Consider the following 14,503-nt stretch of genomic DNA (forward strand, 5'->3'; position numbering starts at 1 on the left):
GTTTTCCAGGCATCCTTTTTCACTGCTGATGATTCGTTTATATTACAAATGAACATCCACGATTGGTTGCCAATATCAATCATTTGTCGCACAAAACATATTAACGGGCCTTTTTGCCTTGAAGATTTTACCGGACCATCCATTGTCTCTTATTATTTTTATCTTGAGGCAGATCATGCCATGTGGCTCTTTTCGTCCCCTCTTCTTCCGACCCGCTCGCGTGACATGTAGTGCTTGACAGTGTAATTTGTAAATTCATTCAATGGATACAGTACATTTTTTTGCATGCAATCGCAATGATATGTAGAATCAGAGTTTGTTTCACAAAGGGCTTTTTGTTCATCTCTTCATATTTTTTTTCGACTCAGCTGAAAAAAAAAAAAGAAAATAGTGGCAAGCAAATAATAATGCATTAGGGTCTGTTCCATTATGCATTTTATTTAATAGCCTTATCATCTCCGAGTACTGTGCATTTCGTCGACCCCTTCCCCACAGATCATGATCTATACAACTCATGGAAGGAGGTCAACGGTAGCAACGAAAGGTTCACCAAGAACTTTGCATAAAGAGACTTTTTCTTTAATCAGACATCCACACCGAAATATTTGTCATATGGAAAATGAGAAGATATCATCATAGTCGGTTTCCTTAATTGATGACACTAAATTTTTCTTTGGCGGAACTTGCCTGCTTCCATTTCTGGCAAAGTTCCGCGAATGGCTTGTCTTGTTCCTGACACCTCGCTGTGTAGGAAGGTACAGGAGGCAGCAAACCACACAATACTTGTTCCAAGCCAGTCATGATGGCACCATACACTATAGTGCTTCTTTGATAAAATGCAGAATCTGTTGCTCACTGAGGGATGCCTGTATATCAGTACCGAAACAAAGAACAATTGAACCGGATAAATGAATCCATAATTGGCAATCGAATGTTCATTTCATTTCCTTAGTTTCCTTGTAAAAAAAAAGTCTCCATCATTCAATTCGGAAGGCGCAGATCGGCAAAAATAGAAATCAGGGTAAACCCAGTCATGTCTCGCATAAACGCCAAAATTGAAATGAACCGTTGTGCATCGCTCGACTATCTGGAACACAAAATTCCTTATTGCATTGTCGGCTCTCGAAGGCTGAGAACAGATAATGTCATTTACGCTCAATGATTAGCCAGAAAGTCTTGCGTTCTCACGTAGTGGCAATCAAAGTAAAACGTGGTGGGCTTTCTCTCCAACTTGTTGCAAAGAAAGGTATCAGCTACACAAAATACGCTCGAGCTTCATTTTTATGTATATAGCTCCAGTAAGCGATCGCACATAACGAAACGGTAATTCAGTTCTATCTTTGAGAAGAAGATGACTTTTTTTCAATAAAATATTGAAATGAAGTCCGATGTTTTATTGTTCCGTTCTTGTCAAATAGATTAAAAACCTTGACGGGGCCTGATTCTCCGTAATTTTCAATCACTATATAGTTGCTTCAGGCGCAACAGCACGTCTTTCTTCGGCCGTTGGTTGCTTGGGACTATACTCTGGCTCGCCGGCACATAGAGAGGGCTGAAGTTGACGACAGTGCCAACCACAGATGGAAACAATTCTCCGCGATTCTCAAGGACTCGTTGCAGCGAGCATACAAAGACGATGATTTTGATGGCGCTGCCGCGTTCTCATTTTGCCTGTACGGCCTTAACTGCTACGGCGATAGTGAACGCGTTTAAGGCTGCGTTAAAGTCTGTTTTCGGCTTGCCTAACGACGAGGCCAAAACCAAAGACTGCAAGAAGCGAGATAGAAGTCTACCAACTGAGGTTGCTGAGGAGCCATACCCCTGGTTGTGAGGTGTGTTAAAAAGGGTAAACACAGTGGTTGGCACTGTTAAATCGGTGAAAAATTCGTCATGCGCCGCTCGCCATGGTTGAAAAGCGCTGGCGTCGCCGAAGCTTGAGCTGAGTTGTCTCAGCGATGACATTGTCAGTACAGGGCCCGGCACCTCATATTGCCATGGATGAACGAATAATTCGTTGAAATTGGGGTGCGCCAATACTGGTTCGGAACGGATGAGTCGTTTGCGTTTTTCAAAGCACTGTTGTTCAATCTGACCCAAGCTTGAGCTGAGTTGCCTCAGCGATGACATCGTCATGACAGGGCCCGGCACCTCATATTGCCATGGTAACGCATAACTTGGAGGAACTGTTAGACCTCACTCGCTCGGTAAAAGATTCGAGAGGTTTTTGCACGAATTTCGTGCGCAGTCAGTGAAGTTTCTGGCCCAATGTCAACTGGCTTCTCGCCACGAAGACGAACTGACATGCTCAACAAAATGTTCATTAATCTGCTCCCAATTGTCCACTTGGGTTTCATACCACCAAAATCCGATTCAGTATAGAGCGACGACATATCGAGGGAAGCGAATCCTTGAAAAGAGAAGGACAGCGTATGCATCTCCCAGCGTTGTGTCTTGATGGTATCGTGGAAGGAGTCCATATTATCCCGGCGGTTGTTTGCGGTACCCATTGCACCTATTACCATGTTAGAGATTGCTCTAGCATGCTGTATAAATATTTAGAATGACATATACCTTTATGCTTCTCGTATTCATCAAACACGGAAGGACGCAACATTGTGTATACGGTACTTCCTATACGGCGTGAAGCGGTTTGGCCAGGTGAACCGAACCACAAATCTGCAACAACTGTGCGGCCCAGCGTTGAACCGTGTCTACCAGATGGTACGCCGTTGCGATGGACTTACGGATACCGGTCGTCGAACCTTTTTTGGTGTATTGTCGCAAGTCAAATCCAGCCGTAAAGTGCAACAGGTAGTGGTATTTGCTACCGTCTTGAACTCATGTCCGATGGGATGCGGTTTACGAGGGACCTTGCGAAGATTGAGCATTGCCCTGCCAAGCCACTGATTCATCGACTCATTGACACAATGCTGCGCGCAGGTGGAAGAGCGTCCCTCACAACTTTCGCCAACTCCGGATAGCAGTTCTCCACTGTGATGTTGTTGATTCTGGCGACATGCGTCGATTGATCGAAACTTTCATATATGGTTGCTAAGTTTCGATGGCAATTGGTGCTTTTGTCAACGTTGTGGCGGATGTTTGCGACGCTTTCCTTGTTTAAGGTTGCATTATTGCCGTTTTGAATCACAGCCAGCGCTATCATTTGGAAAAGTTTCGAGCAGCGTTTCACGCTCGATTCAGCTCCTTTCGCGCCTTCATGATCGGCAAATGTCCATCTGGACATTGGCTGATGAACAAAGTTCATCGTTGAAAAGGAACTAGCTCGACATAATGTGTATGTAGACAACTGATTGAACTTAAATCGTACTTGCCGCAATTTTCGAAAGTACATTTAATTCATACGATCTCGGTCAAGCACGGATTGGGGAGCGGGAGCGGTTGTTCCCCTTCGTGGGGAGTGCTGACCCAAGGTTCTTGAAGCAAAGTAGGTACCAGGTGTACAGGCGAGCGGGGAGTAGCGCAAATGGTGCCGCTTGGATACGCATTGTCAGGCTGTAACTGAGCGGAGGGGTCTGAACGGGATTGCTCAGCACCCGTTGAAGGGACCCTCAGATGACGAAGCTTTCGGGTGGGCAAATTCGTTTCCATGGACCTGATGCCGAGGTTAAAGCCCAGATGTTCGATCTGCTGTGACAGAGTCAGGCTGGACTTGGGAAAGTTGATCTGCAACCAAGGGTCTGCGTCTTACGCCGGAGAGATTCTTGATAGCAGATGATGTCGCAGGAAGAAGCTGAGAAGGATGCCTTGTGTGCGCGCCCAATCCACGGTCCGACAGTGACAATTGAAGTTCGCCAGGATTCTTTTTCCTCGATTGGAAAAATGATTTCACGGCCATGAGATTTTATTCTCCACGAAAATGGGATCAATCGGGGTGTACCGAAATGTGCTAGGACCAAAAGAATTGTTTTTGTGCTTGATGTGACAAGCACCTTGCACGAAAGAGTACCGATGAGCAGCTTTCGATCTTGGTAGTTTGGCATTTAGACTCGGCGACTTTGGTTCCTTGTTGATTGGCAAGTGCCCCAGATTGACAGCGGTTTGTCCGTGAAAAAAGAGCTTGCTCGGCACAATCTTCGCACTTACTTCTGATCTGCTTCGTCGTGAATGTCAATTGCTTTTGACAGACCATACGCTTCTGCGACAGGGATGAATGCCGCTTCCCTGTCGACAATAAATGCGCCAGTATGAAGCTTGACTACAGCGTATAGAATGGATGGATGGGCAGGTTCAAAAGCTCCTGGGTTGGCTCCGTGTAATCGGCTTTTTTCTTCCTTGCTGATATAATAAATACCGGCAGAATGAAAATATGTATATGACAGCGTCCTCTACGCGTGTCGTAGCTTGGCAGGAACGAACACTACACGCTTTGCCTGAGGACCTTGATTACATCAGAAGGTTCTACTGCGGTACGTCGGGTCCCATGACTGGACTATGCAGTTGAACGGCGTCGGCTGTGGGGATTAACAGGACAGCCTGCTTGACATGTAACAGACATCGGTGATTCAAAGAGACCACGCATACGGTAAGGATGGGTCATGAAGTTGGGAGCAAACGGAATATCGCCGGTTCATAAATCAGTATGCTTGTCTTCCACTTTTGAGTTGAAGCAACTGTCTAAATCAAGACAAGACGTCGTCATCTGCGCATGAGGGATCTGTGAGGAGCCACGTCTTCCGCAATGCATGCTTGACTATTGCCATTTTGACAACTTACCTTTTTTAACGTATCTTCTTCCGAGCGCCCTGCAAGCCAGCATGGAACTTGCCATCAATCTTCAGGACTGAAATAACGGCTGTGAAAGCATTATGAGTCAGCAGTGCATTACCATTTAATGATATGTAATTGTTTACTGACGTTGTACATAAAATGAAGCCCTTACGCACGCTTTGCGCTGAGGTGGAGAGAAAAGCCCGCCGCATTGGTTTTTGGCCCTTCATTCTTTCGACGCGTGAGCGTGACAATCAATTTGGCCTCAGGCCAATCATAGAGGCGCACACTGGTTCCCAGCCATTTTACGCGTAAGCTGCACACAGAGTGACACGCAACAAAATTAACTCGCTTCTCACAGCTAAAGTGCCTGGCAAGCAGTGTACGCTTTTGCGATTGGCCTGAAAAAAGCTGTTACGCTTCAGCCAAAATGGCTGGGAGTCGGTGTACGTCACTCTGATTGGCCTGAAAAAAAACTATTACGCTTTCTCTTTGCTTTGCGCTTTTTTCGTATTTTTATTTTCTACAAAATTAACAGGGGAATTATAAGCGACGCACCCATTACTGGAGTTGATAAATAACAAATTTGAATTCAATAGCATTCCATGGTCCTTTTTTTTTTTTTTTTTGCTTCTACCAGAAGGCGCACCTATAGAGTATGATGGATTATTTAGTAAACAGCTCGGTTGAAATACGCGCATCAATGAATTTCCCAGAAACATACCATCCAATATAGCATTGACACAAATTTTCTAATGACGTAGCTTGGTGGATTAATTTGTCGACTTGCGTCGGCACATCCAGTGTTACTCGAGGATTGAAATCACGACCTGTCAATTTGTTGGATACTCGGTTGACGACGCCCACAGCTCGAGAATTGAGCATTTCCGGACCTGCCGCGTTTTCTAATGTCAATTTCATGCATGTTAGTACCCAATGATATTCACGTGTTATTTCGTTTCCCAGCTACGAATAAATTGCCCATCGTACCATTTGCTACTGCTTCCACTTCAATACGATTCAGTCGTCGGCTTACTGAAAAGTTACGATGGGTATCATCGGCCAACTCCTCATGATTAATTCGTTCAATGCCTCGTATACGTTCATCTATGCCAATAAACGCATCAGTATGCCTTTGTTCGAAATCGCATGTAGAAAAAAATAGATCGTTTTCATACCTTTGTTCTTGTGTTGAGCGGGACTGGTGTGTGGATTATTGAGCAATCTCCAGTTGATTAAAGGATCATACACGAAGGCTTCGAGCACCGCCATCAAGCTTTCCTTATTATCGCGGAGTACACGCATCACATGCTCGCAAGTGGTACGGAAGTTGCCCTCAATACCACTCACCTCCATCGCTTTGACCAGCATGCGTGTCAGACGGAATGGAATCTTTTCGGGATATTTCTCACGATGCATGGCCACCTGTCATCAAATTGATGTATCAGTGCCACAGCTCTCCCCCCCCCCCCTTTAACCATTTTTGGTACTCCTGCATATACTTGCCTCGAAACAATCGCCAAAATCAATATGGACCACTTTGCCTGTGACCCGGTGCAACATGAGATTGGATGGATGACGATCGCCCAAACCAAGGATATAACCGACCATCGACATAACAGCCAGTGATCGTGTGTAGTTTGTACGTCGGTCCAACCATGCTTCCGAATTTCGACTCTTGAGCCACAACACCTTGTATAGATCTTGACCACTCGTCTTTTCGAACGCGAACTGGAACACTTCCACTTTTTGAATCACGGTTAGGTTTTCATAATCAGGCGCCATCTATACAAGAATAAACGATTTTTAGTCCACCACAAACACCTTGGGATTTGCTCTTTTTTTTTTTAATTCACCTGAAGCATCAAACGGTGCTCAATGTTGAGTAGGATCTTTCGGCTATCACGGTAATCGCGAATCAAGGTGTGGAAAGTATCTGTATCAGGGACCCAGCCGATCAAACCGGAATTGGGCGACAGAGGCACCACGGGGTACCGTTCAATGTTCAAGTGACGTTTGAAGGTCTCGGCATCGTTCTTCAACAGGGTATTGACCAGTCCAAACAGCTGGATGACACGTTCATCCTGACGCAGATCTTCATGGCCCTTTAACAGGTACATGTAGTCCTTGCCATCGCTGCCGACAATGGTCAACTTTCTCGGGCGTTGTTTGGAGATGATGACGGTCAAACTGGGATTGAAGCGCACAATGCGCACAATCGGTTCGCCACTGCGGTAATAGCCCGGAACACATAATTCAAGATTGCGCGCTTCCAGTAACCTTGGCGACACGTATTGAAGTTCAAGACTCGTGAGTTGAGGTAATTGTCGGGAAATTCGTTTGAAAACTTGATAGTATAATTCCCAAGCTTGATTCAGGTTATTCAGATCGCGCGTTTCTTGATAACGACGACACCACTCTTGAGCTTCTTGAAGATCACGACCGAACGCTTGCACAAACGACTCTTCACGCATCGTTTCTGGACCACGATCCAGCATTTGATGCAACGGCTCAAGTGTAGCAAACATAGCATCCATATTGCGATCACCAAAGTAAAGTCGGGAAGCCTCTTCCAGTCCCTCATGCCACATTTCGTGCCACAAAATGGCCACACGAATAAGCTCCTGGCTTACCATAAGTGCCTAATAAAAAATAATACACGATCTGTGAGAATAAGAACACAACAGAATGAACAGTGCATAGAGAACATATTACCTGATCGACCAAAGCTGAGCTGTGCATTCGCATACGGTCCATGATGGCAAAGGTGGCCTTCTTTCGCGGAACACTTTGCGATTTGGACGCGACGGTGAGTGAATAGACCAGGGCTTGTGGATGTTCTCGACCAATATCGGTCAACAATTGATGGATCAGTAAGCGTACTGTGGCATTGGGAGCATGAATACGAGCAATCAATTGAGGAATGACTTGTAGCCAGACATCGATGCTGATGGTGCCAAAGCCTTCGCTGATGGCGGCGCTCACTTCACCGTGGTAACCATATTTGAACCACAAAGTGAGTAATCGAAGAGTGTCTTGAAGCGAGTTCTCTTTAGACAATGCAATCGAACGGAAGAAACCCTGGACAGCAGGCACCACGTGACGAGAAAAGATGCCCGAGGGCAAGGCTTGATCTTGATGTGATTTTTCGTAAAAGTCGATAATGTCAAAGTTGGCCAACGCCCACGCGTGCCATGCCTTGTACCAATTCTGATCAAATCGTGTCGCCAGCAGGAACGATCGCAAGATATCGGGAATGGTGTCCATGGCAAGTTCGTACGATAATCCGCGCTGCCATTCACCTTGACGGAGATAACAGCGACTGAGAAGGCGGGTGTATTCAGCGACGTCTTCATTGATCTGGCTTGAATCGATTGGCATGCTCACGGCGAGATCATCCGGGTTCAATCCCAAATCTTGGGTCTTTTGCGCGGTAAAGTCACGAAGAATGCTCAATGCTCGCGTGCGAATGGCGTGCGATTGATTTCCAGACGCTTGCGAGGCGGAATCCCACATATGCTTCAGTTGCGCATACACGATCTTTGGATGAGGGTTGCCTCCACCGGCCCCGCTGTCGGCTTCCATCAAACTGCGCAGTGTCTTTTCGGACAGCGAAAATCGGCCGCTCTTGCGACACAAGTTGGCAAATTTGATCCACATCTCCATATCGTCTTGAGGCGAAATCACCATAGCACGAACCCGCAAGATTCGTTGCCACACTTCCACGTTGCGCTCGCATCCTTCCAAACGCTTCATCCATGTCCGTCGAATCGTATTCTGTCGCTCCACATCATTCGAGGACTGCTTGTAGATAATCATCTCCTCCAACTCGGCCAGCATCTGCACGCGCACCACCGTGGCATACGCACGATTGTAACTTTCACCCAGGAGTGCCGTCAGTTCGGTATCCAGGAGATCACGGGTCTTGTTAATGAACCGTTCTGCTTCCACGTAACGGTTGCGATGCAAAGCCAAAATGGCTCGGAAAAACGTTCGATCGGGACTTTCCGGCTTCAACAAGGCGATGTATTCCTCCATCTGTTCCCAATGACCTAGACCCCAGGCAGCTGCGGCCGCAAACGGGGCCATACTCTTGCGATTGTCGGCTGGTGCGTGGATCCATTTTTCTTGAGCCAAGGAGGCCAATTGGTCCCATTCGCCCAAAGCGTGTAAACAGCGCATACGGCCCAAGGTGATTTCCATCGAGTTTGGATTTTCGGCTTGCTTTGCTTCATACGCAATGAGGGCGTCCTGGTATCGATGCAGTTTTTCATACCACGACACTTTGCGGGACAGTTTGAGCGAATTTTGAGCAAAGGTAAGGATACCCATGGCAGCATCGGGTTGCTGCAACAAGTTATTGATAGACATCAGCATCTCGACCGCTTCAAACGACTGTTCGTGATGGAATTCCGTCTCTTTGTAATGCAATGCTTTTGCATAGGCGTGGCACTTTTGAGCGTAAATGGCCAACGTGCGAATATCGATGGGCAGCATCTTGTTATCGTGTTCCATGAATTCCGCCAAGTGGAGTAAAATCTGGATAATTTCCGGGGGAATATTGGGCGCTTTGAGAGCCATCTCAAGCGATCGGACGAGTTCATCTTGATACTGATCATACAATTCGTTCCAGCATGATACAAACGCGGCATTGAACAGTTCTCTGGCCAACGGCGGGTACATATTGGCCAAGGTACTGTTGGCACGTAGAGCATGCGATGGTGACTGCTTCAACAATTCCACACTCAGTTTTCGAATCCACTCCATCCAATCTTCCTTGGTCGATCGCTGCGAAGCTTCCCATGCCTTCTTCAACAATTGCTGATTCACAGGTTGCTTTTTCACCGCGCCAAGATCCGCCGAGGGCGTCTCATCACCCTTGGATTCTCTAATGGAATGTTGTAAGCAAAACAAATCCATCGGTTGGTTGGTGCACCCGCGTATGTCCTCGCTAACTTCCGCCCAACCTCAACAAAAAGAAAAAGGCAGAAAAGGAGTTTTACCTGTCATCGAACGCTTTACCAAGTTCTTGCGGTAAATTTTCACCCTTTAGCAGTTTGCCCACTAAGAGTTCATAATTGGCATGTGAGATACGATGTCTCATGAGAACCTAGAAAAAACGGCTGTGAGAAATGACGATCAACCGGTTCAGCATAACACAGAATAGATCGAACCTTGTTGATGACAGGAATGAATTTTGCGTAATCGGCAGCAAGTTGGAACACCAAAGCGCATAATAAATCCATAGCAACATGTCGTGTCTCAATAGGAAGAATAGGAAGGACACGGGCCAGAGGGTGAATGATTCGGGAAGCGTAATCAAACATGTTGACCTTTTTACACAAGGCGGTGATGGTCATGATGGCTTGGCGTCGAACAGAAACGGGCGCGTCGGGTTTCTCAAAGAATTTCACCACCGCCGGTACGACGAGATGCATGTATTCTTCAATGTTGGCGCCAAACACGACAAAAGCATGCAGCGCCTTGATGGTGGGTTGGCGACGATCGGAAATGTCATTGTCAAAGATCTGCAGCATATGCGGTAACAAACGGGGCAAGTAAACTTTCAGTTCACCGTCCAGGGCTTTGGCAATGGCCTCAATGAGTGAAATGACGGTAATCTGAATGGAAGATACAGGAGTCCAGTAATCGTCAATGAGATCAAAAATATCTTTCAAATAGTTGCGGATGTGTTGCTTGACAATCGATACTAAATCGCCCAATTCATGAAAGTATAACTCGAGCATTCCTGTCGTGCATGAGCGCATCAGGGCCAAGAAACCCGGCACCACCACCGGCAAGAATTGCACGACTTTCAGGCCGAGGGTTTTGAAAATCGACATGATCGCTTCAATGACCGATCGATGATACGTGCTGAGTGACGGATCCCGCAAAATCTTCATCAGGGAATGCATCACGACTTGTGGATAATAGTCTTCCGACGACGGTCCAATACCCATCATCAACAAGGTCACATCGTTACTTGCTAGCTTTGGATCAGTCAAAGCTTCGCTGGAATCACCGATTGCATTCATCTAGAAAAAAATGTATCAGATGCACGATCTAATCGTTTGCTTCGATTGGATGATTTACCTTGTGACGATAAGGATCGAGGGCACCCAAAATACCCATCAACTTTACGGTTTCGCGACGAATGGTGGGGTTCTGTTCGGTTTTAAGGATGTTGATCAGTGCGTTCAAAAGAGCCGGGTATTTGGTATAAGGCTCAATGACAAAACCGGTATTGCTGGCGAGTTGACCCAACGTTTTCAGCGCGGCATCTCGTTTGGCACTGGAACTCTGATCTTGCAAGGTCTCCATGATCAACAACATCAATTCGTCCAAATGAGGCACCATATCCTCCCCACTGACTGCGGCCAGTTCACCCAAAGCTCCCAAGACGGCCGATACCACGCCAGGTGACGGATCGCGGGCTTTTGGTAAAAGCACTTTGAGAACAGGTTCAATGTAAGGTTTCGTTAGACGTTGAGCGGCGCCCACGAGCAGAGCTACGAGTCGTGCCGATTCTTCTTTTTGCCGACTAATAACGGAGTACTCCAGTTCGGTCAAGAGCTGAATCAACGTCTTTCGAAGGGACGGCATGACGTAAGCCGGGTTATAGGTGGTCAATCGACCGATAATGGTAATGGCAATTTCTCGGATAGCAAAGACTTCATCATTGAGAGCGATGAATAAGGATCGTACATTGTCGGCTTGTGCCAAATGTCGATCGAATTTCGGATCCAGGGAGGAAAGCACAGTTTCTCGGATGGCGGCATCCGGGTCGGCAATTCCGACGGTTAAAAGCTTCTCCAAGACTTCGCCCACGACTTTAATGGCGTGGGCACTGGTTTGGTTACAGATAGGATCTCGAATGAATAGTTGACAGCAAGTAACCGCGGCCGCTTTACGTATCTCTGGTAAATCATCATCCAAGTAATTCACAATGCAATCTCGTACGAATTCGTTGAGTACATGATTGGAAAAATCAAACGATCCGAGCGTCGTGAGTGCAAGCACGATGATATCGTTATCTTTGGCATCCACCATCCCTGCTTCGCGAGGTCGGTCGACGCCCTGAATGAGATTGCGACTCGTGGGAGCGCCAGGTTGTTTGTAAGATTGACCGCTCAAAGTAATGGAAATGACATTGAGTAACCGATCTAAGCAACGAGATGAAGGATGAATATCACAAAATTCCCACGCTCTCAAAAAGACCATTACCTTGAATCACAGGTGATAGAGGTTTAATACGCTCGGCAATGTTGCTCAATGCCGTCACCAATGGCTCCGAGAGTCCTCCACTGAACATGAGATCCAGCAAATCGTTGACATACTTGGTCAATGCCTGACCGACGGCTGTTGCCAACATGCTTATACACATAAACGCTGCGGTTTCAATCTCTTTGCGTTGCCGTCTATCGTAACCCATCCATTAGTACCAGTGCCCGCTCTCTCTCCTGTCTTGCTTTCTCTTACCCTCGAAGTGACAAAACTTCTTTGATGCAGGTCAATGTAGCGTCTAGATAAGGACCCATATTGCTTTTGACCTGAATGGCCACTTCGCCGATCGTTACGAAAGCTAATAAAACATAGTGCCATCAGCGACGCCATGATCATGATACTTTCGCTCCAAAAGCAAATGTAAATACTCCACTTACCATCTCGTTTATCTCGGTCTTTCCGTAAAAGGTTCAACAAATGGCTCATTGATTTATGTAGATAATGCTCAGCAAACGTAGCAGGATCATAACTGGCCAAAGTAGGAATGATGGAGACCACGGTACGTCGTATTAACCCATCGCGAGCGTCTTTGAGGCGAAGCGTGATATTGCATACATCTTTATACATATCGGTCATAAACTAAGGAGAAAAAAAAGGTTGTCAGCATCCACAGTTGTTTCTTGCATGAAGATCACCCCCAAAGTATGAGAAAAAGAATATTACCATGCCAGCATGTAGCAAAAGTTCTCTCATGGCGAGCAAGCTACCATGAATAGAATCCACACTGGTGGAACGAAGACCGCGATTGACTTCGTCCCATATACGACTGTACCAAGTTTTGCGCATGGGCGTTTCACGTTGTTGAACGATTTCCAAACATTGACTTAAACAGTCGGCGGCGTTTTCGCGGATAAGGTGTCTAGAATCACGTAATGCGAGCCAGATCAAGTCAAGGATGCGAGGAACGTAAGCGTAAATCAAAGTAGGCGCATTCACAGCGAGTTCGCGTAAAACAAGGACGGCAGCGAGTCGACTGCGATCGTCTTGTAACCATTCTAATGCATGCTCGACTTGTGTATCGACGATATCGGCCGTGACGGTAGAAGAACTAACAGCTAAACGACCCATCGCACGTGCCGCGGGTGTCATGACTTGTGGATCGTTGTACGGAAGCATGTGTCGAAGATAGTTGTAAAATCGGTTCGCATTGCCTTCGGATTCCAAGTCAATCAATCGATCTACCAAAAGAAAAAAAGAATCATGCTCATAAGATAAAAACGATCCTTCCTTTTCCTTCAAATTCTGAATTTCCATGGAATATAGATGAGTTCAACGCACCTATAGCTATGATGGCGCCTAATTTTTCATTGTTGTCGTTGCCGTGGGTCAACTCGGAAATGCGTTTGTTAATGTCGTTAATGAAGCGTACAAGAACTTCGTCGGACAACTCCCTTGAAGCGGAAGCAGCCTATGGCGGCATTGAAGCAAAAGAGAAAAAGGGAGAGTCAACGGTTAAAGGCAATGCAAAAAATAAGGACAACAAAAAATTGAGGAGGTGAGCATGCGGTCGGTTTGGAACAGAAAAGTGAGTTACCATTTCACGTAATTCTTCCGCGGCTTTCTGTCGTTTGTCTTCATGCCTGGTGAAAAGAGAATGGTTAGAATGTCACGATGGAACGTAACGTGAGCCGAGAGGTCGGGCTTACTTTGACTTGAGCTCGATAAATATTCTTGTCAGGATTTCCTGGCTATTTAACATAGCAACAAGTGCCATCTTTTTTTAGCCTTGTTGCAAAGTGAGAGAAAGTGAAAAGGCGTAAGTCTGTGAAATGCGTCGAAGCAGTGGAGGGTATACGAGTGTTTGTCAAGCACGGCGTCTATTCGAAATGGGAAAAGTGCAGAATGGGGTTTTGGAAAAGCGTTTGAAGTTCACCTTTTTTTTTTTTGGCTGGAAAAGAACAAGGATTACCATCCATACGCGGAGTTTTTGGACCAATCATGTTATCTACTGGGTGACTTTCAAAAAAATTGACCCAAGGATTCCCTTTGCCCAGGCACAAAAAATAATAGTCAAGTCATCAACAAGTATGGCGAAAAAGGAGATTGAACAGTGTTTACATCGTTGGTTGTACTTGCTTAGCTATAGAATTAAATGTATGGATGAAAATAAGAAGTTTTATCAGGGACGACCAGCATTTGCATTGTCGCAGTGGCGCGGGTTCCCCGATAGGTTATATCAAAGGAAAGAGGATGACACTCAAATAGGGACTATTTTTACAAGTTAAACCAAAGTATAACGATACATTTTCTGCCGAGTATTTTTAGCATGTCCGCATTGAGCGAAACATAAAAAGAGGGTAAAGGTAACCTTCAGATGGAGTGAATATACACCATGCATTGCTGCGGCTTAACTGTAAACTGTACGTTTGAAGTCCGAGAGTCCATGCATATGTCGGTTGAAAGTTTTCTTATGTTTGGTTGTGAACAATTTTCAGGGACTCAGTATTGAATTATTAATAGACTGAATTGCTAAAATAGCGTTTTTTCTGCA

General features: G+C 46.0%; 3 protein-coding genes across 3 annotated transcripts; all 3 read right to left on the reverse strand.

The window, feature by feature from the left end:
- Positions 1 to 1,455: 1,455 nt before the first annotated feature.
- Positions 1,456 to 2,854, reverse strand: BYT42DRAFT_622651 (uncharacterized protein; the record flags this gene model as incomplete). Its single annotated transcript, XM_051572381.1, has 4 exons — positions 2,572 to 2,854; positions 2,198 to 2,512; positions 1,748 to 2,036; positions 1,456 to 1,651 (listed from the first exon to the last, which is right to left on the reverse strand). The coding sequence occupies exons 1-4, from the start codon at positions 2,612 to 2,614 to the stop codon at positions 1,456 to 1,458; spliced, it is 843 nt and encodes a 280-aa protein (XP_051420602.1). The 5' UTR covers positions 2,615 to 2,854.
- A 503-nt stretch (positions 2,855 to 3,357) lies between these two features.
- Positions 3,358 to 5,095, reverse strand: BYT42DRAFT_607226 (uncharacterized protein; the record flags this gene model as incomplete). The annotated part of the gene is made up of 5 exons (XM_051571169.1): positions 4,876 to 5,095; positions 4,735 to 4,813; positions 4,105 to 4,216; positions 3,710 to 3,827; positions 3,358 to 3,684 (listed from the first exon to the last, which is right to left on the reverse strand). Exons 2-5 carry the CDS (start codon positions 4,787 to 4,789, stop codon positions 3,358 to 3,360), a joined length of 612 nt encoding a protein of 203 aa, XP_051420603.1. The 5' UTR covers positions 4,790 to 4,813; positions 4,876 to 5,095.
- Positions 5,096 to 5,340: 245 nt separating this feature from the next.
- On the reverse strand, positions 5,341 to 13,740 carry BYT42DRAFT_580820 (armadillo-type protein). Its single transcript, XM_051569547.1, has 16 exons — positions 13,659 to 13,740; positions 13,547 to 13,592; positions 12,676 to 13,420; positions 12,390 to 12,591; positions 12,208 to 12,310; positions 11,953 to 12,146; positions 10,822 to 11,891; positions 9,903 to 10,763; positions 9,732 to 9,838; positions 7,444 to 9,616; positions 6,585 to 7,370; positions 6,235 to 6,513; positions 5,907 to 6,153; positions 5,719 to 5,835; positions 5,453 to 5,633; positions 5,341 to 5,377 (listed from the first exon to the last, which is right to left on the reverse strand). Exons 3-16 carry the CDS (start codon positions 13,264 to 13,266, stop codon positions 5,362 to 5,364), a joined length of 6,927 nt encoding a protein of 2,308 aa, XP_051420604.1. The 5' UTR covers positions 13,267 to 13,420; positions 13,547 to 13,592; positions 13,659 to 13,740; the 3' UTR covers positions 5,341 to 5,361.
- Positions 13,741 to 14,503: the final 763 nt, after the last annotated feature.

This window comes from Radiomyces spectabilis (genome assembly GCF_025331425.1).
Source record: "Radiomyces spectabilis strain NRRL 2753 chromosome Unknown BYT42scaffold_11, whole genome shotgun sequence".
Lineage (NCBI taxonomy): Eukaryota > Fungi > Mucoromycota > Mucoromycetes > Mucorales > Radiomycetaceae > Radiomyces > Radiomyces spectabilis.